This window comes from Microcebus murinus, chromosome 18 (genome assembly GCF_040939455.1).
Source record: "Microcebus murinus isolate Inina chromosome 18, M.murinus_Inina_mat1.0, whole genome shotgun sequence".
In the NCBI taxonomy this organism is placed as follows: Eukaryota; Metazoa; Chordata; class Mammalia; order Primates; family Cheirogaleidae; genus Microcebus; species Microcebus murinus.
In genome coordinates, this window is record NC_134121.1 from 2,170,377 (window position 1) to 2,197,361 (window position 26,985).

General features: G+C 52.5%; 1 protein-coding gene across 9 annotated transcripts in view; it reads right to left on the reverse strand.

Annotated features, from left to right (window-relative positions):
* Positions 1-1,696: 1,696 nt before the first annotated feature.
* Positions 1,697-26,985, reverse strand: part of MPRIP (myosin phosphatase Rho interacting protein) — a 137,299-nt gene continuing 112,010 nt past the window's right edge. For 5 of the 9 annotated variants that reach the window (XM_012737937.3, XM_075993993.1, XM_012737945.3 and 2 more), the window contains 10 exons: positions 26,758-26,874; positions 20,077-23,883; positions 15,805-15,952; positions 14,900-15,017; positions 13,229-13,388; positions 12,099-12,218; positions 10,948-11,034; positions 10,100-10,262; positions 7,725-7,810; positions 1,697-2,452 (listed from right to left, as the gene is read on the reverse strand). In XM_012737937.3, the coding sequence (XP_012593391.1) occupies positions 2,381-2,452; positions 7,725-7,810; positions 10,100-10,262; positions 10,948-11,034; positions 12,099-12,218; positions 13,229-13,388; positions 14,900-15,017; positions 15,805-15,952; positions 20,077-23,883; positions 26,758-26,874 (4,878 nt within the window). In that variant the 3' untranslated portion in view covers positions 1,697-2,380. Of the gene's footprint in view, positions 2,453-7,128; positions 7,194-7,724; positions 7,811-10,099; positions 10,263-10,947; positions 11,035-12,098; positions 12,219-13,228; positions 13,389-14,899; positions 15,018-15,804; positions 15,953-20,076; positions 23,884-26,757; positions 26,875-26,985 lie in introns of all 9 variants that reach the window. The other 4 variants (XM_075993992.1, XM_075993991.1, XM_012737948.3 and 1 more) reach the window with 4 other exon arrangements.

Consider the following 26,985-nt stretch of genomic DNA (forward strand, 5'->3'; position numbering starts at 1 on the left):
AAAACATGGAAGAATAGTAGCCACGGAGTGAACGTGTAGGGTAAAGCCCCTGAAAACTCTTGGAAAGGGGCTGGGTGCGGTGGCTCACGCCTGTTATCCTAGCACTCTGAGAGGCCAAGGCGGGCAGATTGCTCAAGGTCAGGAGTTCAAAACCAGCCTGAACAAGAGTGAGACCCTGTCTCTACTATAAATAGAAAGAAATTAATTGGCCAACTAATATATATAGAAATAATTAGCCGGGCATGGTGGTACATGCCTGTAGTCCCAGCTACTCGGGAGGCTGAGGCAGAAGGATTGCCTGAGCCCAGGAGTTTGAGGTTGCTGTGAGCTAGGCTGATGCCACGGCACTCACTTTAATCTGGGCAACAAAGTGAGACTCTGTCTCAAAAAAAAAAAACAAAAAAACCCACTCCTAGGCCGGGCGCTGTGGCTCACGCCTGTAATCCTAGCTCTTGGGAGGCCGAGGCGGGCGGATTGCTCAAGGTCAGGAGTTCAAAACCAGCCTGAGCAAGAGCGAGACCCCGTCTCTACTATAAATAGAAAGAAACTAATTGGCCAACTAATATATATAGAAAAAATTAGCCGGGCATGGTGGCGCATGCCTGTAGTCCCAGCTACCCGGGAGGCTGAGGCAGAAGGATCACTCGAGCCCAGGAGTTTGAGGTTGCTGTGAGCTAGGCTGATGCCACGGCACTCACTCTAGCCTGGGCAACAAAAGCGAGACTCTGTCTCAAAAAAAAAAAAAAAAAAAAAAAAACCCCACTCTTGGAAAGGGAAAGGCTTGATGCCAGTGGAGAGCCCTGAGTTTATTCCAGCCAGAAGTGAGCACCTGGGTGGGTCTTAAACACATAGAACCTGGGGCCTTCTACCCTACCCTTCTGCCCATGGAGCTGGACCCAGACTTTTCCCAGATGACCTAATTCATTAACTTAATCTAGAAACTGAGCAAGATGATTTACAGATTTTTACCCCCCCAAAGCAATGTACCCACAGGAACCACCAAACTCACTCAAGAATTAATACAAAGAGAAAGCATGCTCCTGGCAACAGAACCAACAATCCAGTGAGATCCCATGTGTTCTGTAAGCATAAATAGGCTAATACCTCCACCTATTCCTAAAAGCAGAATTGGTTCCCAGTAGGTGAGGGGTCTGTTTATACTCCTTATCTTAATGAGATTATGGCTTTCATGGGGGCATAACAGAAACTCTAAGAGATTTTCCAAGAAGTGCTACACAATTTTTGTGGAGTTAAAAAGGTCTTTGCTCAAACTATTAGAAAAGCAAAATTGTTAGTATAGATTTAGTTTAAATGAACTCTTTTGAAGGTAAATGCTACAGAAGAACTTTTCAGTGCTCAGATTAATTAATGAGAGTTAAGAGTCTTGAACACACTAACGAGCGTTCCCATCAGCTTCTGACGTCCTCTGTACTTTCTTCTTGACTTAACGTGGGGATCTCCTCTCCCCCTCTTCCAGAGCAACATGACAGTTTCTTTCCAAAAAGACAAAACAAAAACAAAAACAAAAAAACAAAACTTCTCTCCCTTGGAATGATTTTCCAAGGGAATTCATGATTTCTTTCAGTCGGTCTGCAACCCCAGGCTGCAGGTCAGCATCTCAGTAGTTACGGGAAGACCAGAGTTACTGCAGACCAAGACAGGAGTGAGCGGAGGAAGGAAGGAGAGGGGCCAGGGGTTTTGTGCAAGATTTAATAAAAAACAAACAAAAATAGGAATGGTTGCTTTCAACATTTTCCAGGTTGTGAAAGGTTTGCCACGATTATCTAGGGTGCGCTTCTAAGCTGCATTGTGGAACAAATACGAAATGCTGTCCTCCTCTCAGGCCAAAAGGCAGTGCACCTCCTCCTCTGACAGCTGGGCTGCCGAGTCAGGTAGCAGTGCTGTGATCCAGGCCAAGCCAGATGTCCACATGGCCTTTCCTTCTGACCAACGGGGACCAGTCTGCCCTGTGGCGTGCTTGCCGCCAGGCCCTGTTTGCACCCAGCACTTGGTGAGACAGGGCTAGCTTATCAACAGGCTGCTGAGCCTTAATACTGACAGTGAGTGCGGCGGCTTACAGCAAGGAGGGGCTCTCACAGACGCCGGCTGCAGGGATGGCCCTCCCCAGCCCCACTGCTGGACCAATTTCAGAATACCATGGAAAAAATGCTTGGATAAGACCATAGGAAGTCTAAATCAACACAGCAGGGAATGGTGTGAACAACCCATAAACCAGTCTCTCATGCATCCATACCCACAGTTAATGATGACAATAACAATAATAATAATAATAATAAACAAAGGTACAGACAAAAAGCAACGCTTGGGTTGTGCTGCCACAAGCCGGGAAAGGTGCGTGTTCAGGTTGAACGGGACACAGCTAGTCTTTCTCCAAGTCCCTGGATTCAAAGAGCTTCAGCCGTTCCTGCACCGTCAGACCTTCCTTCAGACTCTGGTGGAGACAGGGCAGGAGGGGAGAAACAAGCTCACGTTAGATCCTCCGGCCAGCCCGGACCTGGTGGCAGTGGCTTTAGTCAGAGAGGCAGGTGCAGATGTGTGGTGGGGGCGTGTCCTGGGATTAGTGAGACATGCCAGGAAGAGAGGCGTCCTCTGGGAAAGCGGTGGAACACGTTTTTCCCTTCAGAAAATTACGTGATGAAAAAGGAAGAATATCAGAGAAACGAGACCATGTGTTTAAGCAGCTGAAATCTGAGCCTAGGGCTCTTCAGACAAGCAATGATCTGACTGATGCAACCAGGAAAAAGCAAATTGTGCTATGAACTAGGAAACTGCCATCTACGTGTCTTTTCCCATAGGTAGCTTTGCCCACGTCTGGCTCCTCTGTGATTATTAACCTGACAGCCTCAGATGAGGAAGGCCATGTCAGACAGCCTGAGGCCTGACAGCCTCAGATGAGGAAGGCCGGGCCATGTATCCCGGCCCTGTCCCTGCTCCCATGGTCTTCCTGCCAGACCTGCTGCCCTAAGACCCTTCCCCGACTAGAAACCTGCTGGGTTCACGACACGTTACAGGGGCTTAGGAACATGCCAACATACATACTCAGATTTTCAGAATGTAAAGCTGATACTCTTCTCATGTGAGATCTTGGAAAAATTTAAATTTGAATGTCCAGAAATGAGTGACATTTCACTAATGAGGGACAGATATTTGCCATTTCATTCTTAGAGACTTTTCCCAAAGATTTCCTTTCTCTTCTTCGTCTTTTTTTTTTTTTTTGAGACAGAGTCTCGCTTTGTTGCCCAGGCTAGAGTGAGTGCCGTGGCGTCAGCCTAGCTCACAGCAACCTCAAACTCCTGGGCTCAAGGGATCCTCCTGCCTCAGCCTCCCAAGTAGCTGGGACTACAGGCATGTGCCACCATGCCCGGCTAATTTTTTGTATATATTAGTTGGCCAATTAATTTCTTTCTATTTATAGTAGAGATGGGGTCTCGCTCTTGCTCAGGCTGGTTTCGAACTCCTGACCTCGAGCAATCCGCCCGCCTCGGCCTCCCAGAGAGCTAGGATTACAGGCGTGAGCCACCGCGCCCGGCCTTCTTCGTCTTTTTTTAAAGATGGGGTCTCCCTCTCTTACCCGGGCTAGAGTGCAGTGGCACAATCATAGCTCACCACAGCCTCAAACTCCTGGGCTCAAGCTACCCCTCCCACCTCGACCTTCTGAGTAGCTGAGACTAGAAGCTCACACCACCACACCCAGGTAATTTTTTTCTATTTTTTGTAGAGATGGGATCTTGCTGTATTGCCCAGCCTGTTCTTGAACTCCTGGCCTCAAGTGATTCTCCTGCCTCAGCCTCCCAAAGTGCTGGGATTATGGAATTGAGCCACCGTGCCCAGCCAAGATCTCATTTCTGAATAAGAAAAGAAACAGAAAATGACTGGAAATAAATGGAGTTCCAATACCAGCTGAGGCCCACGGCCAGTGTCACCAAGAGACTCAGCCAGAGCGGGAAAAGGTATGGGCTTGACTGAGAAATATGAAACAAAGGGGATAGCCTCTGGCTCAGGGTCCACAGGATTATACCATTTTTAGCCAAAAAACCTGTATAATTTGAAACTAAATGCTGCAACCTCACACCTACTGGGGCCTCCACTTTGGCTGCAGCACCATCTGGCGCAGGAGAACTGGGGGACTGGAGTGCTCACTGGCCAGCCTGATGCATATCGAGGTCTGGGGGCCCTAGCACCACCAAGGCTGGTGGAAAGAGGGTGGGGTCTGGTGTCCCCACCCCACGCGGCTCCACCCAGAGCAAGTCTGCATGCACGTGAATAAGTACTTATCTGATTTTTAAATGAAGGGACCTATTGCTAAACATATTTTGAAACTCACTGGTTCAGATGAACCTCAACTTGAGCAGGGTGGTTAACTTGGTTAGGGCTTTCTTTTTCCTGTGAGGGTTACTGTTGAAGCTTGCCACAGAGTGGGTGGGGGTACAGGCAGATCCATCTCCCATTCTGTGGCTCAACAGTCACACCTGCCTCCAGCACCCTTGAGCTCCCCCGCAAACACAGGGGTCTTGCAGCAGCCAGTCTTGTAGAAGAGCTGAGCAGTGGTCACCACCAAAGGCGCTGGGTCCACATAGGCAGCCCCCAGAGAGATAGCAGGGCTGTCACTGCCATACCCTGCTCCCATCTAGCTGGGGACTTTCCAGCAGGACTGCAGTGTACTGGCTGCTCCTGAGACCACTGCGGACAGTGAGTACCCAAGCCTCTGGGTTTGCTCCCTGGGGGCAAAACCCAGAATCACACTGTCAGAAGCTCCCAAGTGGCAGAATCACACTGCAACAGTTGGAGCAGGGGCATCCAGACAACCACGGCACCCAACACCGTGGCTCCTGCCTTCCGCCCCAGTGACAACGGCAGAGCGGAGGCTCAGTGAGGCTGGGGTCACCACAGTCCTAAGGACGGGAGGTAAACAACCCCTTGTGCTACCTGCACCCAGAGGAGGGCCATCTCCCACCAAGCCTCTCTGGCTTCTCTCCTGGGCTGCTGCTCAGCTCAAGGATAGGGCAGTACAGGGACTGTGGCTGTGCCAGGCCCTCTGGGTGCAGCCAGCTTTGGGACTCACCTCCAGACTGGTCTCCCCACCAAGTGCCTCCTGCAACCCACAATGAGCTGGCCACAGATAATGGCGCCCCATAAGAACCCGAAAGGAAGCATTCTCTGGTCTCAATCCCGGCAAAGGCTGTGCTGCCCTTAAGTAAGTAGCTTACTTTAATTTTATGGGCACTGAGACTTTCCATCCTTTTTGGCAGGATATAAAATGAGACATAACAGACATGGCTCAGATCAGATGCCATGTTAAAAAGTACCAATGAGAAGCGTGGTTTCTGGGCAACTTCACTCCACTGTCTTCTCATGGCATTCGGGGGGTCCCCAAATACAAGCAAGGCAAGGGCAACACCACCCGTGTGCCTGTTGAAGTCTCCTGAGAGGGGGCCACTCTGACCCCGCCCTGCCGTTACACTGCGGTGTCCCTGAGGATGGCTGTGAAGTCCCATCTTCCTGCTGTGGCCAGCAGGACTGGCCCTGCATATCAAGGGCTTTCTTATTATGAAAACCCAGCCAAGCCAAGCATCAACTCAAAAAACCCCTCGCTGGGCTTCTCTCCTCCCTTTTCTGGGTCCTCCCTCTCTGGGAGTCTGAGTCTGACGTGGCGCCCAGATAGCCTTTCTTGGCTGTGCTCAACAGTCTTCTCCCTCCTACCTGTGCGCTGGCCCACAGCACACCTTGCTGCACAGGCCTCACTGCCAGGAGCTGCAGGTCTGTCTCTAGGTCCCCCAGGGATGCTCGCTGTGCTGGGTCATGGCCCCGGGCCTGACACAGTGCAGGCACCAGCACAGCCTCCCTGGAAGGGTCCGGCAGAAGCTCTCTGTCCCCTCCCACCCCACCACTCTCATTTGTGGGCATGGTCCAAAGGCACAAACTACTACAGTGAACTTCAAACTCTTCAGGAAAAGCTCAAAGATAACAGCTAGAGTTTAGCCTCAAATAGGAAGTAGATTCTTCAATAAGAAAACCATGAACCAAAAAAGAACAAGTTTCCTTCTGCTAAACAAAACATTTTTCATATTTAAAGAAGAAAGTCCAGACTAAGGTTTCAATCAAGCCTAAACCACACTTGGGTATAAGAGACTTGGGATTATAGAAAAATAAAACAAATTGACTAGGTTTAAAACACTTGGATTTTTTTCAGAACTTTTCCTAAGGCAAAACTCCTTCCCCCAAGCTTTAGGCTGAAGCCCATTGGCCGTGGAGGGAGGGAGTGGCCTGGCAGGCTGGTGAGCAGGTCTGCAAAAGCAGCCAGTGCAGACACTTCCTGTGTCCTCAACCTTCTCATCACTGAGTGAAGGAGCTCAAGCTGCTAAGCTGGCAACCACTCATTCTCGGCCCCCGTGAGTAGGGACACGCTGTCCTCCTGCTCACTCTCAAACAGGCTGGTCGCCCACCACGGTCCACACCCCACCTCCTCTCTTTGCGATAGTGCCTTCAATAGCATCCAGAGAGAAGCTTGTTTTGTTTAAAAAAAAAAAAAAAAGTGCTGGTAACTATCCAGGCCAGAATGTGGCTACCACACTCCTCTGAACCACGCTCCTGGGCTCTGCCCTGACTTACCCATCCCCAGCCCGTGAGCCGCAGAGGAAGAGAGGCCACGACAGGTAGTGAAGAACCGGGTGTGGGGACCTGTCCAGTGTGTGGGAGGCTCCTCTGCCTCCTCGGCCAGCTGGCTGTTCACTAGGTGAGCAAGGACCTCAGCGACGACAGACTTGGCTTGCCAGTGGCAGTGGGTGTCTGTCTACCTCACGACAGAGGGCAAGATGGGTATCCCAGAGAGTGTGCAGTGAGTTCAGCCTCCGTACACAGAACCCGACATGCAGCCTGCCCACCAAGCTGGGGGAGGGCCCCTCTGCAAGGAGTCAGCTCTGCAAGAGGTTAGAGTGCCAGCTAACTCCCCAGAGCAGGTAAACAAAACCGCCCTTGGATTTCATGTGTGCTTGCTGGAGCGGGACGAATTAAAGTAACCATGACGCAGGCATTCGCTACGGAAGTGTGAGCAGTGCATGCAGAGGCCGCCCTGGGTGGGCAGGCAGGTGGGTGAGAGAGGTGGTTTACCTACATGACAGGGACCTGGCAGCGGATGCGTTTCAGTTATCCCATGAGACCTGCTCAATTACGGACTGTCAGAGGAGAGAGCAAAAATGAGACACACACACATCAATCCTAAATGCGACATGCTGGATGATGCCCCCCACTCCCTACCCCTGCCCATCCTTCCCATGAGACGCAAGTCCACTCCAGAAGCACACTGGGGATTTGCTGCTTCCTGGTGGGGGCAGCGGGGTTCATCTCTTAAAGGCAGATGGCATCAGTATCATGACTGTGACATGCCAGGAACAACACAGACACTGCAGCTGACTTGAGGATGGGCAGGAACCTGGCCTTGGAGGCAGGAGCCGAATCACTCTAAGCCCTGCTTCTCACAGCCCTGGCCCTTCAGCATCCTGCCAGAAGGTGGCTCCATAAAAGAGAATGAAGATCGAAGCCACCAGAACCTGCCCAACAGGGTGAGCCTGCAGGCAGGCTGCATCCTGGGCTTTGCCGCAGCAGCCAGTGGATGGCCTGGCTGTGGCTCATGCTTGGACTTTGATTCGGACTCCTCTCCCCAGCGTTCCCCAGCTCCACCCACTAGGGCTGGACCCCAGACTCACCTTGGACCTGATGTTTCTAAGTTGCCGAGCGACACAGGATCTGTCTTTCTTTAAGAAGTCAGGGTTGCTTTTAGATTTCATTATATCTGAAGGAACAAACAGAACCATTACCTTTGTTTTCTAAAACCTCTAGAATCAGATTGTTTAAATATTTTCCAAGCTTATTATTGCAGTACACTTATGACATTTCCTTAAATAAGTGAAAGGGAATTCAAACCCAATGACCATAATATACACTAGATCTTTTTCAGAACACCACAAACACCAGAACAGGAGAATGTGAATGTGGGGGCCCTGCCAGTGTACCCAGATCCAGTGCCGGCAGCCCAGAGCAGTCTCTTCACTCCACACGAGACCCTAACTGCTGAGCACACAAGTATACCTGTTATTCAACTACTCCGCCTCCTCCTGGTAACACAGGACTGTTATGAAACAAGAAGGTAAGGCCGAGTCCTTCTCATAAGCTATCCCACCATGACAACAGTCCTGTAGATTTGTAAAAATGTGGGGGTTTTGGGGTTGTTTTTTACTTTGTATGTGTATATATAGTTTGGGTTTTTTCTTTTCTGTTGTTTTCTGATTCTTCAGCTAAAACAGAAGATATGTATCTATTTATTGATATGATATATTGTATGATACAATACAATACTCGCAGCCACCGAGAACAGAACTAGTCCAGAACGTCAGGTCCAGGGCAATAAGAACTTATTTGGTCTGAGCAGGATGGGTCTCTCAGCAGCGATGTAGTTCCAGACCCACCCAAAGGCAGGCTCCAGACAGTAGCATACAATCCAACAACCTGTGCCTGTGTCCTCAGCCTCTGGCATTCCATGTTCCTGCTCTTGGGGCCTGCACGTGTGCACAAACACGCCAGTTTACTTAGAACTCTGCTCATCTTCTTTTGTGCTTTAGCCTGCACATTCGCTTCGTCCTCCACCTGGCCCTCAAGACGTGGAGGTATCTAGCAAGATGGCGCTATGGCCCAGAGTAGTTTTGTTTTTTCTTTTAAAGAAACAGGGTCTCACTAAGTTGCCCAAGCTGGAGTACAGTGGCATTCATGAGTGCAATACCACTACTGATCAGAACAGGAGTTATGATCTGCTCCGTTTCTGATCTCCTCCAGCTCACCTCTCCTCAGGCAACCTGGTGGTCCCTGCTCCTGAGAGGTCACCAAACAGATGCCTGATTGGCACAGCACACTATAACCCAAAACTCCTGGGCTTAAGGCATCCTCACACCTCAGCCTCCTGGGTAGCTGGGACTACACATGTGCGGCACCACGCCTGGTTGTATACATATTTATGGATCTCTTTCCGTATAAAAACAAAAATATCTACCCGACATCTTTTAACAACTGCATAATTCCACTGTGTAGCTATGCCACAGTGTAGACAATCCTCTATTTGATGCCTAAAGGTAGAATGCAGTTTTTTGGCTCTTATAAACAAATGCTCAGATAACTTCACACATTTCTACACATTTCTTTTTTCTGAAAGTTATACTAGGTCAAAGGAATACACATTTTCCCAAAATTCTAAGTCCTCCCTTCTCCCTGTCCCCTGGTCATTCAATCTCTTCCTCAGTAATAACCACTGTTACCATTTTGTTACCCTTCCAGAGTTAGTCTACAGTTTGGTTTTATATTTTGATACACGTTGCCTGACTGCTTTCCAGAAAGACTGATAACTCACACTTCCATCAGCAATGCAAATGATTTTCTCCACAGCATCTGTCAGTATGCCATCATCACTATTCCCTGGCTAGCTGATAGAGAAAATGTTGAATTTTTTGAATATTCATGGGCCAGAACATTATGTGTTTTGGGTCTTTTGTAAAAATGTCAAATGAAATTATGTACTATCTGAAAGTGTTTAATAAAGTATTAAATCGCTAGCCTCCCTGCCATCTATTTTCTTACATGGGTGCCTAAATGTTTTTGGCCAACAGAAAAAATGGATCAACCCTGCTGCTCGCTCGAGAATGCGGGAGTCTGCTCCCTGCCTGTCCCCTGGCCCACAGACTTTCTCGTAAAACTCTGGGATCGAGCAACCAGTGAGCTGTTCTATCCAGCTGCTGAGTTCTTTAGCAAAACAGAAAAACAAGAGTTGTCACTGCTGTGAAAATATGTGCTGACGGTGTGGTTTCTCCCCAGAGCAATGGGCCCAGTGCCTCTATCGCGGCCACGCCTGGCCGGAAGGCCGTCTCCGATCCCGTGTGCAAGCCCTCACCACTGCGCCTCGCCTCTACAAGGAAACCTGGGGCTGCAAAGAGCAGTGGATTCTTCTGCTTCGAACCGAGTACCAGTGAACCTCCTTAAGCAAACCCACGAGCTCCCAAGCAATGACCGACCCAAAGGGCACAGCCCGAGCACGCACCGTATCCCGACACGGCAGCACTCTCAGGGGACTTTTCCCCCAGTGCTTCTGTCGCAGCCTTCAGCTGCTCTTTCAACCTGCTGATGTCGCAGTCGGCTTTTGCCTTCGCGATGCTGAGCTCTGTGTAGATGTCTTTATACTTGTCACTGGCGTACTTCTTGTCCTTGGGAGGGAAAGGAAAGAAGCAAATGGCAGTCACAGCCAGGGGAGGAGAGTCACACAGAACTTGGCCTGTGCCCTGGGGCTGACCACTTGGGTCCTCGCCTGTCAGCAGGAGAGGAGACTAGCCAGCCTCCGTCTTCCAGAGCCAGAAACTGGACACAAAGGAAACGGGGCCTAAGGACACAGGCACTGCAGAGATTCTCTGTCAAGACATAGTATGAGAATTCCCAGGCCCAGGGCAGGAGGGCAGTTCCCTGGGGCCACCTGGCCAGCCTGCTGTGGCCATCAGCCTAGAAAACCCTCTCTCTGCTTCAGACTTTCTAAGTGACTAAATGGCCACCAAGGATTCTGTCATCTCCCTCTCAACTCTAGATGTTCCCTGGGAGGAGGCTGGCGTCAACTGGCCGTCAGGCCTCACTTCACCACCCAGGACTCTTCCCTAGGGCTCCGCCGTTCCCACCAGAGCACACAAGAAACACCTGGAGGAAGACGAGGCCAAGCTGCTCATTCCCATGTAGCTGCCTGCAGGCTGGCCTTTTAAGAGAACCCAATTTTGAAGCCATCTTCCTCACGAAAGGGACATCTACTCTAGAATAGCCTGTGCTCAGCCATGGCCCGTGTGTTCAGGACACATGTGACCCAGAGTCGGCCCCCAGACCCGCTCTCCCTTGGTGGGGCAGCCTCACCCGCAATGCTGTCTGGAGCTCGTCCTTGAGGGAGCTGATCTCCTGTTTTAGGTACTGTATTTCTGATTCCTTGACCCGCAGTAAGACCTAGAATGACAGAGAAATCAGGGATTGATGGGATCTTAAGTGCAAAGACTGAGAGGTGAGCAGATGGCTCCCCCCTCACCAGTGCCCAACTGAAAATATAATTTAAACATCACTCAAAGCTCCAATCTTATATATACAGATAGAAAAAAGAGGAAAGAAATGGCCATGATCTGGCCAGCACTTTGGGAGGCTGAGGTGAGGGGATTGCTTGAGTCCAGGCGTTCAAGACCAGCCTGAGCAGCATAGTCAGACCCGGTCTCTACCAGAAATAGAAAAATTAGCAGGGCATGGTGGCACATGTGGTCCCAGCTACTGGGGAGGCCGAGCCAGGAGGATAGCTAGAGCCCAGGAGCTAGAGGCCTCAGTGAGCTATGATCAGGCCACTGCACTCCAGCCTGGGTGACAGAATGAGACCCTGTCTCTAAAAAATTAAATAACTAATTAAAAAAATAAAAACTAAAGAAATTGCTATGACTCCCCCCAGTGATGAGGACCCTCTCCCCAGCCTGGCGCCACCTTGGAGTTGCACCTGCCAACCTGCCTGTCTCTGGAACTAGGCATTGAGGCTCAGGAAATGTTGTTCTGTGGAAACTTTTGTCAAACTTACTCAGTCTTTCCTGTCCATCTTTGTGGTAAAGTACTCATTCAGTATGCGACATTTTAAAAATGAGATTTTAATTAAATGGGGAGAAATCAAAGCACCTTCCTAAAAGGACACTGCATATACCAGAATCAATCATTCTGAGATAAGATGAAGCTTCCTGACCCTGAAGAGTCAGGCACCACAATCCCAAGGGGTTGCGGCCCTGCGTGACTGCAGTGTCCTACTGAGCCGTCAGGGCTGTGGGGGGCAGGGTGCAGGGACCCACCGTGGTGCAACATGCTGCCTGGCAGCCAACTGCTCCTTCTACTGCCGCAGGTGACCTGGATCTTTCCATGCCCTCTACTCTTGCTGTCTCACGGCCCATTCCTCCCACGACCCCATGAGCAAGGGGCCATGTCGGACCCCCCTCAGGGCTCGTGGGGTGCGGGGCTGGAAGGCAGGGCCTGCCTCCTGCCCATACCTCCAACTCATAGGCGTCCTTGCCCTGCGTTAGGGGTGACCCAGCAGGCTCCCCGCCGCCGTCACCAGTCAGCAGCGTCCGTAACCGTGTGATCTCCGCAGCCAGGCGGTTGTTCAGCTCCTGGGAACAGCAACACAACAGTGACTCTCCACAGAGCTGCCTGGGGCAGCTGCACAGCGGGAAGGCCATTTCCCACTGACAACACACTGCAACTGAACACCCAAGCATGGGGCCGAGAGCAGCTCTGCGCATGCCATGGCGTCTGAGACTAGACGGGGCAGGCTGCCGCTGCCTGTGAGCTGTTTGTGTGGTGCGTTAGGGTACGCAGAACCACTGTGGACAAGATTCCACTGATAACCCGTCAACTTTCTGTGACGATAACTAGTGTCAATCTGTTCCATGGCTGGTCCCATCTGAGCTCCTACGGGACTACGCCACCCTGCCCCTCCGCCTCCCACTCTGGACCTCCTGTGTGGCTGACAAGTGGCCATCCTCAAGCCACTGCGGTGACTGAATAGACCCAGTCCTGCCTGTGCAGTGGCCAAGGCCCCGGGGAGTCCCAAGCAGGAATGAGGCTGTGCCCACTCCCAAGGGGTATGCTCACAGAGGGTCGTTTGGCTTGGTGCCCACAGAAAAGGTGATATAATGCACCGAACCTAACTCAAACCTCTCAAATAGCCAGGATTTAAACACATCCAGATTTCTGAGGAGCAGGCAAATTTCAAGAGGACAATCTGACAAAAATAAACGTGAGCAGTGTACGGCCCTGACTCAAGCAGCTTCAGTGCACCCCATCTTGAGGGATAGGGTCTGCCAAGTAGGAACAAGCCTCCCAGGCCCTGCCCAGCAAGGACGAGCCAAAGACTCAGAAGCTGAGAGAGTACATTAGGACATCTTAGCATCTCAGAAAGGGCTAGAACAAGAGCAACTCCACATGTAAACAGTTCACACGGCAGGACAGCCTTGTCCTAGGCCCTCCGCAGTGAGTTTCTGTGAGTTTCTTCAACACAGAGCAAAGTCAGACAGCCACACACCAGAGAAACCTCGGGGTCAGGCAGGCGCTCTGTGGCTCAGGAACCCTCAGGGCCACCTCCAGGCGCGGCCTGGCCCCAGCTCCCTCATGGGCTCACCTGGTTGTGGGCGTTGAGCTCCTGGTTCTCCCGCTGGCACTGCCGCAAGGCCTGCCGCTCAGCCTCTAGTGCCTGGGCCAGGTGGGCATTCTCCAGGCACTTCTGCGAGTACTGCTCGGAGAGGACCTCGAGCTCCCGCTTCACTGACTGCAGCTCCTCCCTAAGGAGAAGGCAGTGCTCACCCCTTTGCCTACACCAGGACCAGGCCTCTCAGAGGCCCCAGGTCACTTCTTGATACCAGAGGAACGGCTGGACACAGAGCAGAGCTGAGCCTAGAGGGCCTACGCTGTCTGCTCCAACCTGTGGTGCCCATTTAGAGTAAGAGGCTCCTCAGAGATGGACCCGCTCCCCTCCTGGTCTCCCCTCACACAGCCTCAGAGTGCTACAGCCAGTGCTTCCCTGGGGATGTCTGCCAGAACAGAACCCAGCCCGGCATGGTCACACAGACATCTCATTTCCGGGAGAAGTCAGATGTGGTTCTCTCTTCTGACTGGCGATTTGTTTTTAGTAAACCAACTTTTTTTTTTTTTTTTTTTTTGTTTTGTTTTTTTTGAGACAGAGTCTCACTTTGTTGTCCAGGCTAGAGTGAGTGCCGTGGCGTCAGCCTAGCTCACAGCAACCTCAAACTCCTGGGCTCAAGCGATCCTCCTGCCTCAGCCTCCCGAGTAGCTGGGACTACAGGCATGCGCCACCATGCCCGGCTAATTTTTTATATATATATCAGTTGGCCAATTAATTTCTTTGTATTTATAGTAGAGACGGGGTCTCGCTCTTGCTCAGGCTGGTTTTGAACTCCTGACCTTGAGCAATCCGCCCGCCTCGGCCTCCCAAGAGCTAGGATTACAGGCGTGAGCCACAGCGCCCGGCCAGTAAACCAACTTTGAGCCCATCTGTATCCAACAGCCAAGACCAGCCTCTGCAATATGCAGAAAACTAACCCTTGTGAGGCTGCTCTGATCACCCTCCCACAGGCAAACCAAGGGGCTTCCAGGCGAGCCACTCCAGTCCAGCTGAGGTCACGCGTGACTCTCTACAGGGTGCCGCCAAGCTGCCACGGCTGTGGCCTGACGGCGCCACCCGCTCCTGAGAAGAGGGGCCCTGGCTTCCACTACAGTGCAAAGACCCTGGTGAAGTCTGGGCACTGCACAGCTCTCACAGTGGCTGGCCCAGGGCTCCGAGCAGGGTCACTTCTGCCAAGCGGAAAAGTTAACAGCAGCTGTTCTGGGTCTGTTCTTCATCCTCCTGCCTAGGCAGAGGGAATCAGCACACGTGCAGTTTCTGAAAGCCAGTCATTGTGGCCACCTGCCACGTGCAGCCACGGAGTGTTGGGCACCAAGCCTTGGCTGGCCTGGCTCCTGCTGGGCTACTGAGGCAGCAGCTGCTGATGGAGAACAAATTCCAGACAGCCTCAGAGATCAGCTCCGAATGAGCTAGGATTTTAGAATTTTGTTTGTTATAGTTTGTTCTATGGATTTTAGAGATTAGTCTTTGCATGTAAGAAGCCCCGCTTGGGCCAGGCCCTGCCGCTGGAGAGAAGGGCAGTCTGAACTGCCCTTAGCACCCACAGGACCCTGGGCTCTGACTCTTGGAGGCCTCTACAGAGACACAGGAGGGGCCCAGCTCTCTCCCTGGCCGGCCCTGTCTACGGCAGGGCCAGGCCCGCCCACTCACAGATACTGCCGCCTCAGGGCCTCGATGTCCGAGTTGATGCTGCTTATCTGGGACCTCTGGCTCTTCTCCAGCTCCCGCTCCATTTCCTCCCGGTGGGCGTTCTTCATGGCTTCGATGGCTACAGGCAAGGACACTCGTCAGCACTGCAGGGCCGTGCCACTCCCCGTGAACAGGGTGACATATGCCCAATGTTAATGCTTAATCAATCAGCAGTCAGATGCTGTATGACAGGCTGGCTGCACACAAACCAACTCGTTGGGAGTGATGTAGGCTGGGAGAATTCCCAGTGAATTCTCCCAAAAGGGACATAGGTGCTTTTGGGTTTTTGTGTGTATGTTAGAAGAAAACCAAATTGATTAAATGTTGATATTGAGTTCAAGCATGAGTTCATAAAACAAGCAAGTTTTTGGGCAGGTGTGTTTTCTTCCTTGGCACTGAAATAATAAAGCAGTATGAGGTGACAGTTAATTACACAAAGGGAAGGCAGCACAAGATGGACAGATGGGTCTGTGCAGGGCAGAGCACGTCAGCCATCACAGAGTGTCTTGCCAGGCAGAGGCTGCGGCAGCTTCGCACCGACAGACACTCCAGCAGAGGCGGTCTCATGCCCATAGGCTCCACCAGGGGAAACCGCACATGCAACTGCTGAGGCTGAGGACAGCCCTTCACTGTGACCGGCTACGCAAGGAGTCATGGAGGGCTGGATGGCTGGCTCCTGGCTGGATGCTCTCAAAGGGCTCCTAAAACCAGCATTTGCCTCAGAGTGAATTGTCAAAGAACACTCCTCAACAAGAAGCTTAAATCACAGCCAAAAGGCAATTCAGAGGGTAGTCATTTCTCTGAGTTGTGCACCTAGTTCAAGAAAACTGGCCACCCATCCCACCATGAGTTACTCCCAGCCCCACCTGAGATGGTGGCTGCCGTCTCCTCAGCAAGGAGGCGGTCTTTCTCCTCCCGAAGCTTCTCCAGCTCTCGCTGGTGCTGCCTCTGTAGATCTTCAATCTTCTTCTGGTGTGTTTCTTCCATTGCTGCAAACCCTCGCTCGCACGTGGCCTGCAAAACACAAAAGAATCTTCACAGGCTTCCTCCTTTACCTCTAAGTTAGGCACCTATTTACTAAATGAGCCAGCAACCCTTGTGCAGGCCCAGCTGTAACTCAGCACTCACTGAGTGGACCCCATGGTCAGGACCCTCATGGTGGAACAGGATCTCTGGGGCTGTCAGGAGATTCTCACTGATGCTAACAGAACATCTAGAAAAGGCAGTTCCTCTCTGTAAATTCTATGTCTTATTTTCCCAACCTTTCTGAGTCCTTCCTCATGGGAAGGCCTGGTATGGGAGTGGAGAGGGCTGCAGTGAAATTTAAATGAGCCAGTCCTGGACCTTCCCAATGCTGCTGTCAGGTGAGACCCCTTGAAAGGAGGGAGAACAAAGCCCACGAGCAGAGGCTGGTCTTATCTGGCTCAGAGGGACATAGCAAGAGGCCCTGGGTGCCCATCACACACACAGATGAGATTTGTCCGCTGGAGGGAGCTGAGGCCATCCTGCAAACAGCAGGCAGCCTGGTAGTACAGGGTAAGCGCACCTAGCCCAATGTGGGCTGGGAGTGGGCAGAGTCACTGCTGGGAGTGGGGGCCCTGGCCCTGCCACTAGCCAGCTGGCAACCTCAGACTGGCCACTTAACCGCTCAGGTGTCCACTGAGGGAATGAAATCAGTTACATGATCTCATTCCTGCTAACCTGAATCTTCTTTCCTCCTTTTTCTTTCAAAGGAGAATTAAGAGCACTAAATAATTAGTGCCTCCACTAGCTTTAACAAGACAGAACATTAGACTTGCTTTCCAAGCTCATCCGTGCCCTGGAAGGACAAAGGCATGTTCCAAGAAGAGAGCAAACCAACCCCCTCCATACTGGAAGCCCAGCCGGCTGTCAGAGCTGCACTGCACTGATGACAAACAGCTGCTGGGAAGGCTGGGGTGTGCAGCTGTTCTGACCATGGAGGCACCCTTTCTGCCTAAAACCCTCACCAGATCCACTTCAGAGTACACATCAGGCATTTTGCTGAGTTTTAAAAACTGGAAGAACTTGGCCATGTTACATCCCAAATATAAGTGCAGAGGACTCTCCACCCCAGGCTCCCAATCCTGTACTACTTGGCCAATCTTCTTGCACATGGATTCAAGAAATCAAATCACCACACCTGACTTCTTTACCAGAGCTCCACAATTAACAAGGGCCCTGAGGGCCCCAGGCAATGTTTCCAAGCTTACAGTGGTAGTAGTCTGGACTTTACTGTCCACATTTGCTGCAATGGGCAAATGTCTCAACTCCACTCACCAGGAAGCACCTGTCTCCTCTGGCCACCCTTGCACCTCAGGATGGCTGCAGGATCTCCATGGCTCAGGATCCTGGTCCTCAGGCCACTACACTGAGCCCCTCTCTTTCCTCCCACTTGCTTTGGTTCATATGTGGCTTCTCAGTTAACAAACTTAACTAGGAGATCTTTTGTATATTATTTTGATTTGAGTGCTTTGGAATATATGAAGACAACAGTCAAAAATCCCTAAAAGTCCTAAAATATCTCTAAAGGCCCAATTGCTTCCCTGGAGAGAACTTATATATTGAAAAAATAATTTTTTTTTTTTTTTTTTTTTTGAGACAGAGTCTCGCTTTGTTGCCCAGGCTAGAGTGAGTGCCATGGCGTCAGCCTAGCTCACAGCAACCTCAAACTCCTGGGCTCCAGCGATCCTTCTGCCTCAGCCTCCCGAGTAGCTGGGACTACAGGCATGCGCCACCATGCCCAGCTAATTTTTTACATATATATATCAGTTGGCCAATTAATTTCTTTCTATTTATAGTAGAGACGGGGTCTCGCTCTTGCTCAGGCTGGTTTTGAACTCCTGACCTTGAGCAATCCGCCCGCCTCGGCCTCCCAAGAGCTAGGATTACAGGCGTGAGCCACAGCGCCCGGCCTGAAAAAATAATTGATCTGTAAACAATTATTTTTAGAGATGGGTCTTGCCATGTTGCCCAAGCTGTACTCAAACTCCTGAGCTTAAGTGATCCTCCCAGCCCAACCTCCTGAGTAGCTAGAACTACAAGCATGTGCCACCTCAATGGATTTTAATTTTAGTCAGACATCTCTGGTACGCAAAGAAGCTCCTTGATGATTTCCACACAGAGTTGTGGTGTGTGAAGGATACTGGCATGTGGGTGTCAGAAGAGGGCCTCTGAGGCCAAGACCCCGTCTCCCTGACCAAGCAGAATCTGCATAAAGTACCGGCTGTTGGCCAGGCTCTCGAGTGCTGTCTGGTTCTATGTTCTGCATACCCAAAGGGGTTGAGGAGAACTCTGCACACAGCTGGATGCTTCCAGGCACAGGACAGAGGACTCTGTGCAACAGTGGCACAAGGCAGCACAGAGTGGACAGTGTCCAGGCCCCAGAGGCCCTATACCAACCTGCATCGGCCACATCTGAGAGGTCTCCCTGCCTGTGACATAGGGCCTAGCACAATCTCTGGCCAGTTTTCAACACGAGTAGTGCTCTCCCCTTTCTGACTCCCTGCTAACTGGTGGCAAGATGTCACCAGCACTGGCCTCATCTATACCTGGCCGACCAACCTAAAATTGCCCCACCATGGAGGCAGCTCTAGTGGATGCAAACGGGAAATGAGTCATCACACAGGCCCGTGGACTGTGCCGGCTGCTGTGGAAAGCTGCTGGTGCTCTGCGGGGAAAGGCACTAGGGTGTGTGTCTGGGGGCCAAAGCAAAGGTTTGTGCAATTTCTTTTGAGGCACATCTGGCTCCATCTGGATGCTACTCTCAGTGAACTGACCAGAGCACCATCATGTACCCACTTTTGGAAAATAGCTGTTGAAACTTCTCACAATGCATAATGGTTTTTAAAAGGTTTTGACTGGTGTGGGGAAAGCAAGGTGAGCAATGCTCCTTGCCTGCCTGAGAAGGTGCTGCAGCTCACCCCTGGCTGGGGGCTGTGCTGTCACACAGAGTTAACCCGTGAACTGCCAGTTTATGGCACATGTTCCTTTCTCATTTAGAGCCAGGGAACAAGGTGATGGGAAACACGTTCACGGGTGTCCCACTAGACAGTGACCATGGGGACAACACTGTGTGCAGGGCCAGTGCGGCAGCCGCCTGTGAGTCAGGCGCTCACTACAGGCACCGCCTGGGAAACGGTGTTGGCTGAACCCAGCCTAGCTCTGCCTCGAGAGTACCACCTGACCAGAGCTTGAGGGGCCTGGGCATTTACTGGTGCAGATTCCAGAGCGGAAGTACATGTCAGCACGGCTATCAGGGCAAACTTCTTCTGAGGCTAAGGGGTGGCAAAAGGCTTGAGAGAACGATGCCCAGGCAGCCACACACATGATATGGCCTGTGGTTACACAGGGTGGGCCCACCCCGAGGGGCCCAGTGCATCACCTTTGTGTGCCAGGGCCTCAGAGGCAGAGTGTGAACAAGGTGGGGGTGTGGGGTAGTCCCAGGGGAAAGGCCACTTTTTAAAGCTTCTGGAGAAGGGAACAGGAACACTGGAAACTGTGCTGTATGGGAAAGCCCTTTGCACCAGGGTGCCCATCTAAGGCCAATTCCTCACAGAGAGCTGGGGTGAGAGAAGGGCCCTCGACACTGTCCACAAACATTCCCATCTGTTGGGAAAACCCAACTCTGCTCTCCTAGGACAGTCAGGAGGAGACTGCCCTCCAAGGAGGCCTCAAGCCCAACTCTCCAGGGCACTCCGGCAAGCATGGGGCAGTCCTCAGGCAGGTGCCTCGGCCTGGGTCTGCACCGGGCCAGGTACGGTTCTGGGGGAGGGGGTCAAGGAGGCAGCGAGGCTGGTGGGGCGTGGAGGCTACTCTAGGGAACACAGAGAGAGGTGATGGATGGGAAGATCACACTGTCCTCTCCCCCGGGGGCCCCTGGCCTCCCTCCTGCCGGCTCTCCCTCCTGGGGGGTGATGCTCAGTGGGACGTCAAATCTGTGGCCCAGGCCCTGCTCTAAGACCATCCCACTGCCAGTGAGCGAGGGACAGCAGCACATCCCCTTGATTCTGCCTGCAGAGTAGCCGAGAGCCAAGAAGCATCTCCAGGTCCTCCCTGACAGCCAGACGCCCCACCCCCATTAGCAAGAATCTGCTTTGCAAATAAAGGTGCACCAAGACCTTAAGGTTCTCGAAGTCCCTCTGGTACTTCTCCCGAAGTGTGGCCGTGTCACCCTCCAGGTCCTTGTGGCCCAGCTCCTCACGCATGATGTCCATCTGGGCCTCCAGCTCCTGGATGCGCTCCCTTAGCCCCGTCGTGGACTCAGCCTCCCCCTCAGTAGCCTGCCTGCAGGAGGAAGGGGCCGACAGGGCCTTGGGGTGCTGGCCTTGGTAGAGACAGAGGGTCTCCTGCAGGTAGCGCAGGTTCTGCGAGTAGTGCTCCTGCAGGGTCCTCAACTCCTCCTCGTGGATGGTCTGTAGTTCCTTGATCTTGAGCTGGAACCTGTCCTCCAGCGTCTGCATCTGTGCCACGTGGTGCCTCTCCATGTCCTGCCTGTCTTTGACAGAGGCATCCAGCTGGCTCAGGACCCGGCTGCGCTCAGCCTGCAGTGTGTTCTCGGTCCTGTTCAGCTGCTCCACCACGCACCTGATCTCCTCCTCATACCTGCCCCGCAGGGCGAACATGTTCTCACTGTGCTTGCTCTCCGCTTCCTCCAGACGCTTCTGCTGCTGGTCCAGCTGGGCGACCTTGGCCTTGAGCTCTGCATTTTCACTTTCGATGATGGTGATCACGTCCAGATACTCGCTCTTCTGCTTGCGGAGCAGTTCTTTGTATTCCTCCCTCAGGACCCTGATAGCTTGTGCCTGCTCCAGGCAGGAGGCCCCCCTGATCAGCCAGGACTCCTTGTAGAACTGGAGCTCCTTTTCATACTCCAGTCGAATTTTGCAAGCTGCATAACACACCTGAGCCTGAATAATTGCATCTTGAACCAATAATGAAGAATACTGACCAAGGCCTCCCAAACAAGTGACATGTGAGAGATTCTGGGATGCCTGAAGAAGCTTCTGACAATCTCTCAGCGACTGCACAGGAGGCAGAGATGGTAAAGCAGCAGCTATCTCCTCTAAGACGCGGGCCTTTTCCTTTAGCTGCTGGGCGAGCTCTTCCTGAATAGCAACAAGGGACCCTGAGCTCTGGTCAAACGAATGAAAGGGCTCCTGGGAGCCGTTTGAGTCTTGGCTCAGTACATCTCCTGAGGAGCTCAGGGCCCAGGACGTCGGCGCGCCGTCTTCACCACCCGCCGGAAGCCTGAGGGATTCTGAAACCTGCTGCATCACTCTCTCAAAGTCTGGGGTCTTGTAGGCTCCCAGGAGCTCCCTCAGTAGGTGCTTGTGCTGCTGCAGGGCTGTCTGGGTCCCCTGCAGGGTTTCCTGGACGCTCTGCAACCTACGGTGGAGCGACTCCCTCACCGACTGTGCGGCAAAGCTGAGCTCCGCTCTGACCCACGTGGCATCAGCCAGGACGGGAGCCAGGCCTTGCGGGACGGTCTGCTGTCCGCCTCCTGATGCATCAACTGCCTCGCCTCCCAGAGTCCCCAAGTGCTTTCTCAGAAACTCGACCTGGCTCCAGAACTCGCCATCCACCAGCACCTTCTTGGCCCAGGCATCTGCGGGGGCCCCAGTAGAGGCTGTGGCACCCTCAGACTCCAACAACAGCTTTCCTGACTGAGAAATCTCGTGGAGAACATGTGAGATATCTGATGTTGTGTTCTTTAAAGAGTCTGCTATCTGGCTGATCAGCGAGGCCTCCAGAGCTATTTGATCGGAAAGGAGCCTCACCTGCTCCTGCTCAGTCAGTTCGGGCTGGGAAGGTTGCCGCTGGGGGGCTGGCACCCCATTCTCCACGGAGCTGCCCTCCTCCACCTGGGCATGGGCCCCGCTGTCGGCGGGGGCTGGCCTGTGCCGCAGGGCTTGGATGGCACTGACAAGTGCGCTCTCCATGCTGGCCAGGGAGGCCGCCCGCGCATCCTGCTCATCTTCCTGACTGGCTCTCGGCAGAGATCTCAGCTGTTCTCGGCAGTTTTCCAAGCAAGTCAGGGCCTGACTATTTTTCACCTGGAAGTTCCCAAGCTCCCCAACATGACCTTCAACCCTCCTGGCCCTCTCTTGCCTCTCCTGCTCCAGCTGGGAGGTCAATGCACTGACTTGGAGCAGGCTGGCATGGAGCTGCTCACGGAGCTGGGCCTCGGTGCCAGCCCACTGGTGGTGCAGTGCAAGCAGCGCCTCCTGGCTCTGGCCCTGCTGGCTCTCCAGCCTGATGGTCACATCTTTGAGCTTCTCCTCTGTGACATAGAGCTTGGTCTCTAGGGAGTGTATGATGGACAGGTACATCTCAGAGTCACCAGTGGCAGGCAGTGCGCTGGGTGCAGCCTCAGAGGACATGCTTTCCTCCGAGGGTGACCGGTCCTGGCTGGTGTCGGAAGATGTGCTGCTGGTCCAGGTCTTCTCAGACCCTTCAGGGTGGACATATCTCTGGCACTGGATTGTGGAGAACCGGATCCTCTGCCTTTTCACACCATGCGCCCCCTGGTCGGGTCTGGCTGTGCTCTGCAGGTGCCCCTCCCTGTCAGGCACCTCCACCAACTTCGGGGGTAGCATGTTCTCTTCCCCGCCAGGGCTGCCATCCCCATACCCCTCCCCCAGGCCATCCTCCTCAAGCCTTGCATGTGGGGAGCCCAGAGGTGCCCCTATGGCTTGGAGCTGTTGGCCCAGGAGTGAAATGCCATCCTCCTCCGTTTCGTCCGGGGCATTCTGTGGCTCTTCCATGTCTTTTGAAGATTCATTTGCAAATTTCCTTAAAATCTCTTCCTTTGCCTGAAGCTTAATTTCTGTTTCCTCTAAGCTGCTCCCCAAGACAACCATTTTAACCAAAGCCTCATTGAGGTCCTGATCTTTCTTTTCCAGAACCTTCTCGTGTACTTCCTTGATGTGCTCCAGCTCCTCCTCCTTCTCTTTCAGCAGAACGTGCATGCTCTGGAGCTGGCTGGAGACCCTCTGGTAGGAGCGCTCTAGGCTTTGGCAGTCAGCCTCTCTTCCCCTCAGCTTCTCCTGGAGCTCAGCCATGTCCCCATCAGATGCGGTCACACGCTCAGTCAGCTCTTGGAACTGCTGCCTGAGGAGGTCCCGCTCGTCACAGAGGCTCTGCACATGCTCAGTGAGCCTGCGAATGCTGCTCTCACGGGCCGCCAGCTGCTCCTCCAGCTGGTGCACCTGCTCACTGCCCTCAAACGTGGCGCTCAGCTTCTCCTTCTGGAGGGCACCCACGTGCTGGGCGTGGCCCTGCAGCTGGTCCTCGTAGGTGCTGGCCTTGTCTTCCACCTCCTTCAGGTTCTGCAGCAGCACCTGCTTCTCCTTCTCGTAGCTCTCCAGCAGCAGCTCGTAGTTCCTCTGTAGCTTCTCCTCCATCAGCCGCTGGGCCTGCTCGCTGGCGCTGAGCTGCTGGCTGAGGTCAGTGATGCGCTCCTGCAGCCTCTGCACTTCCTTCTGCCGGTCCTGCTGCAACGCCTGCTGCGTCTCCAGGTCCCGCAGCTCCTGTGTCTTCTCCAGCAGCAGAGCCTCAGCGCTCTTGAGCTTCTGCTCACTGGCCCTCAGCTGGCCACTCAGCGCCGCCTCGCTGTGCTGCCGCTCCTCCAGCTGCTCACGGACCCTGCCCTGCTCCCGCTTCAGGTCGCCCTTGAGCTTGGCCAGTGCCTGCTCCTTGATGACCAGCTCGGCGGCGGCATTGCTGAGCCGCGTCTGCAGGCTCCGGATCTCGGCCTCGTGGTGCCGGATTGCATCCTTGGCCTCCCCATAGCTACGTTTCAGGGTCTGAATCTGGTGCGTGATCAGCTCCTGGCGCTGGCACTGGGCTTCGAGCTCACTTTGGAGGTCTTGGTTGACTCTATGGAGCCTCTGCCAGGCGCCCGATGGGGAGGTGGCCACTTCAGTCTTAAAAAAACCGATTAAATACTGGTTAGTAACACTCGGGCCTCCCAGTTCTGAGTGTCACACCTCTGGCCAGGAACAACCACAGAAAATCTCCTTGGTGTGTTTAGCTTTTATGCTCCGCACATTTTTTTCCCCATTAACAAAATCCAACAAATCATCTTAATTTTTTTGGGGGGAGGGGAGAGTAAATAGCTGCTTCCAGGTAAACAGAAACATGGACAATAACATCAAAAAACAGCTTTAACTGAACAGCTTCTAGGATAAATAAACCAAACAAAACTGAATAATGGAACACACTGAGAAGCAAAACGAGACTAAAGGACAGAGAGCCGCGCGCAGAGGGACAGACAGGAGGAGCGGAGCACCTGCAGCTGTCTGTCTGTTTGCAAATAACAAGTACATGGTTCTTTACACCAAACCCTAAAAAAGTGCAGGATGTAAGGTGTAAGTAAATGATGTCACTTCCTTCTAAGAGAGGGAGAGAAGGAAGGAAGGTAACGCTTGGGAGATGTCAGTAAGGTGACATCTGAACATTTTCCTTTGCAAAGTGTACCCAGTCCTCCACAGTAACAGGAAGAACTTATCTCTACCTGCAAGAAGACAAAACAAGGGAAGAAATGGAAACCATGGAGAAGAATATGATAACCAACAAAACAAACAAACCTTTGCGAAGTTCAAAATAAGAAAGTGAAGCACGCAAAAAATAAATAAATAAAACAAAACATAAATGAAATGAAATTCCCCAAACTGAAAGGCATGCAGAATAGACACAACTCATACAGTGAAGGGGAACCAACACAGACAATACTGAGACGAGCCCAGAATGGAATTCGGCCCGACTGTGCCCCTCTCGGTGTACTGGCCGGGGAAGCCACAGATGTGACACTCAGTTATGTTAAGTTCAAATCACACTCCACCATCAGCATCCACACCATGCATGCGTGTCCCAGCAGCATAACGCCCACCCCAGCGGCTGCTCCTCCTGGCCCTTAACCCCAAAGACCCATTGCTCACTGTTGGTTATAAGCATTTCTAAAGCTCAAAGGGTGGTGAAAAGTGACAAGTTATTAGCTTAGCACGAAGGTATTAGACCAGCTTTGCCCAGTGACCCAGAGGGGCTTCTGCGTAGGCTCATGTGACTGCCCACATTAGACATGGAGGCAAGCTCTTAGGTTAGCAATGTGCAAAGTCTGCTGCTGGTACAGGCTGAGTATCCCTTATCCATAATGCTTGGGACAAAAAGTGTTTTGGATTTTAAAATATTTGCATTATACTTAGGGGATGGGCATCCCAAATCTGAACATCTAAAATCTGAAACGCTTCAATGAGCATTTCCTTTGGGCATAATGTCAGTGCTCAAAGTTTTGAATTTCAGAGCATTATGGATTTCCGAATATGGGATGCTCAACCTGCATCTTTACCCCTGAGTTGAAGTCAATTCTTATAGTATGGGGGCCCATTCAAGGCTTTGAAAGATGCTCCCAAGCCCTGTGGGGCCTGTGCGAAGGACCCAGGGAGAGGCCCAACACTGCCATTCCTGGTGCCCAAGAGTGTGAACTGGGTCAGGCAGTGATGACAGCGGAGGAGGCTGGGGAGGAGGGTCCAGGACACATGGGAGAGAAAGAAAGAGAAGGCTCAAGGTACATGCAGCAAAAGAAACAGCACAGAGAGAAGCAGGTAGGCAGACTGGTCAGAGTGCTCCTGGGATACCTCTCAGACCAGGGCCAGTGCACAGTGGTCTGAAACGTCAACACTCAACTCATCACTGAGACTCTGGGTCTTCAAAAGCCAAAAGGACCTTAACGGCCCACCAGGTCCAAGCCTACAAAGCAGAGGACTACTGCTGCAGGGGAAAGGACATTTGCACTTCCTTTTGGGTTCTGTTGCAGGGCCAGAACTCGAACCCAGGACCTTGACTCTAATGCCATATCCTCAGCCCTCATGAGAACTAGGCTCCCCAGTCTGTCACCCTGTTTCAAATCTCCCCCAGCACTTAGTCATCAATCTCCCAAAAGCATGACAGCTTCACGGGGGCAGAACATATCTGTTTTGCCCCAGAAATAGCACAGGGCCTGGCAGGCTGCAAGACAGTTCACCCATGTGGGCCTGCCCTGGTGCCAGGCTAACTCCTGCCCCATGACAACCCACGTTCAGCCTACTGGCCCTTGTGAAGCTGGCTGCTAGCTAGGAGCCTGTGGTGCACAGATCTTGGTGGAGGTGTGCTGGCTGTGGGCTGTCGGCACAGGACCCATGCTGCCACTGCCTCATCTCCCTTCTAGGCTGGGCTGGCCAGGTTGGCTCAAGGCTAGGTGGTCCCACTGTCCCCCTAACACTTCAGCCTTGGCAGAAAGTAGAAAGTGGGACCACAGGGCTGGTGGTAATAGCCTTGGGCGTGCCTGCAGGTGTGATACAAACAAAGGCAGGGAGGATTCAGCTCTAGCTCTGTCTTTAACTTGCTGTTGGTCATGAGCAGCCACGTGGCTCGCTGTGTGATTCAGTCTGTACAGTGGGCAACACCGCTATGGTGGAAGCAATTATAAATTTATAATTATAAATGGCACGCAAATGTATGTTTATAATAAATCTATCTCAGCTACTTTCAGATCCAAAAGCAGAGACTACCAAAATGATTTTATTACCAAAAAAAGTCCTTAGATACAGAAGTTTCAGACAGGTCCCCCAAATGTCATACTAAGAGGGAGCTCCCCCCAGCACACTGCGAGCCCTGGCCTCATGGCAGAGGAGCCCAGAGGCATGCGCTTGAGGAGGTGGCCCCTGCCCAGGCAGGTTTTGCACATTCCTAGCCTGCCTGGCCTGAGCCCAAGCCCTGCACACAGAAGCCCTCGAGCACCATGTGGTCCCTGCCCACCCTACCTGCAGCACGTAGCCCTCCCGGGCGCTCTGCTCCCGGCCCAGGGCCACCCTCAGCTGGTCCTGCAGGAGTCGGTTCTGTTCCAGAAGGTCTGAGGCTTCCCTCTGGCTCTGCTCTAGCTGTTAGCAAAAAGACACATATTTTTAAGCAAAATGACAATAAACAAAAGCAGCAGCAGAGCACAGGCCCACAGAGGCATGCATTTCTGACTCCAGCTAGACTTCCACTTG